At 32.7% G+C, this 1,751-nt stretch overlaps 1 protein-coding gene across 1 annotated transcript; it reads right to left on the reverse strand.

The window, feature by feature from the left end:
- On the reverse strand, nt 1-1,463 carry LOC130961916 (E3 ubiquitin-protein ligase PUB24-like). The gene has a single exon (XM_057887957.1). It carries the CDS (start codon nt 1,420-1,422, stop codon nt 178-180), a length of 1,245 nt encoding a protein of 414 aa, XP_057743940.1. The 5' UTR covers nt 1,423-1,463; the 3' UTR covers nt 1-177.
- Between the last annotated feature and the right edge of the window lie 288 nt (nt 1,464-1,751).

Here is a 1,751-nt window from a genome sequence, read left to right on the forward strand (position 1 = left end):
GAAAAAAAAATATTATTATATGACAATTGCTTAAGCAAAGTATTGACATTTAATTGTGAATAATTAAAATACATATATAGATTTGTACATTAATAAACGAAAAATATGTCATCAAATATATAATAAGTTTGCATTTTTAATTAATTAATTAATTAATTAATTAATTAATTAATTCACTTATGCAAACTTGCCAAAAAAAGAAGACTTATCAGGAAAACAAGGAGAGTTCCTCCAAACCTGAGAATGATTCTTAATAATTTCCATTGCTTTTTCTTTGATGTACTTTGCATGATCACTCTGAAGAACCAAACAAAGCTTTGCAACAGTTCCAACCTTCAACATCTCTTGAAGCACCAAATTTGTAGCAGAGAATTTGGATATCAATGATAGAATAATTATAGCTCTATCATCAACCGCCGCTGAAACCTTCAAAATCCTTTCCGTCAAAACCGCCATTGAACCTTTGTGACACAAGAATTGAGCTCTTCCACTAGCACATGAACATAGATGAAACAGAATAGACATTGTTAATTCAGTGATTATCTTCTCAGGTGTTCTCATTTCAATCTCAATCATCTCAAAAACTGCACCACATTCCACCATCATGATCCTGTTTCTTCCATACGCACAAGCACTTAGCAACACTTTCAAAGCGCCGCTAATACCTTGTTGTGTTACAACACCATTTCTCAAAACCTTCACAATCTTCTCAAAGAACTCAACTTTAAGCCTCTGAATAACACTTGAATCACCCCTTTGGATCAAGTTCTTGATCACTAGAACAGCTTGTGATTTTACAGTCGCCGAATTCTCCGAAAAATCGCACCCCAGAAGCCATGTTAGAGAATCCAACACCAAATCAAAAACATTCTCGGACATAAGAATCTTAACATCCTCGGAAGAAACCTTAACAAATTGTAACAAACTAAGAGCTTCTTCAATACCTTCACCAATTTGATTCATACCCTTTTTGTAACAATCCAATATGAACATGATCATGGCTTTTGGGACACCAGAATCAAGCAAACACTTCTTGTTCCTCTCATTTTCAGTTGCAAGAAGCTCCAATTGCCTTAAACTCTTGATCTTCAATCTTGGGTCCTTAAGATCCTTAAGGAGCTTCAAAACTTGAACTTTGTTAAGTGGGGGCTTTGGTGTTGGGATTCTATCAATTCCCAGTGAAGAATTTTGAGTGCACCATGCTTGGATCAAACGGCGAAGGGTATGGTTTGGTGTAAGATCAGAATCATTCGGTAGGGGCATTTTGGTAACTGGACATGTTGTGTTCTTGTTCTTGAAAAGCCATTTCTCAATGCTTTCTCTATCATATGTGATTCCTGTTATGGCAGTCACAGGATCCTTCATGATTTGAAGTGAAATTGGACATATGAAATATTGAGGAACTTCAATTTCATTATCCATGTGAATGTGATTCAAAAATTTCTAAAGTGTAAAGTGTTCTATTTATTTTATTTTTTTTGTTTCAAAGGAAAAAAAATAATTGCAAGTTCTTATATGAAAATAAATGAGAGCGTGTGAAAGGAAGTAAAGGAAATTGATATTCAACAAGTGGTAAGAGATTGCGGCTAAAATTTAATGTATTAATGAATATTTAATTTGTTTAATTCATAAATATCATTGTTGAGAGAGACAAATTAAACTAATAAATACTTAAACAAATAATATACTGTTTTTTTAAATATATATAAATTAAGACAAATTTGAAACTCAAAAGATATATTTTGTGGAAG

Source organism: Arachis stenosperma, chromosome 2 (assembly GCF_014773155.1).
Source record: "Arachis stenosperma cultivar V10309 chromosome 2, arast.V10309.gnm1.PFL2, whole genome shotgun sequence".
NCBI lineage: Eukaryota > Viridiplantae > Streptophyta > Magnoliopsida > Fabales > Fabaceae > Arachis > Arachis stenosperma.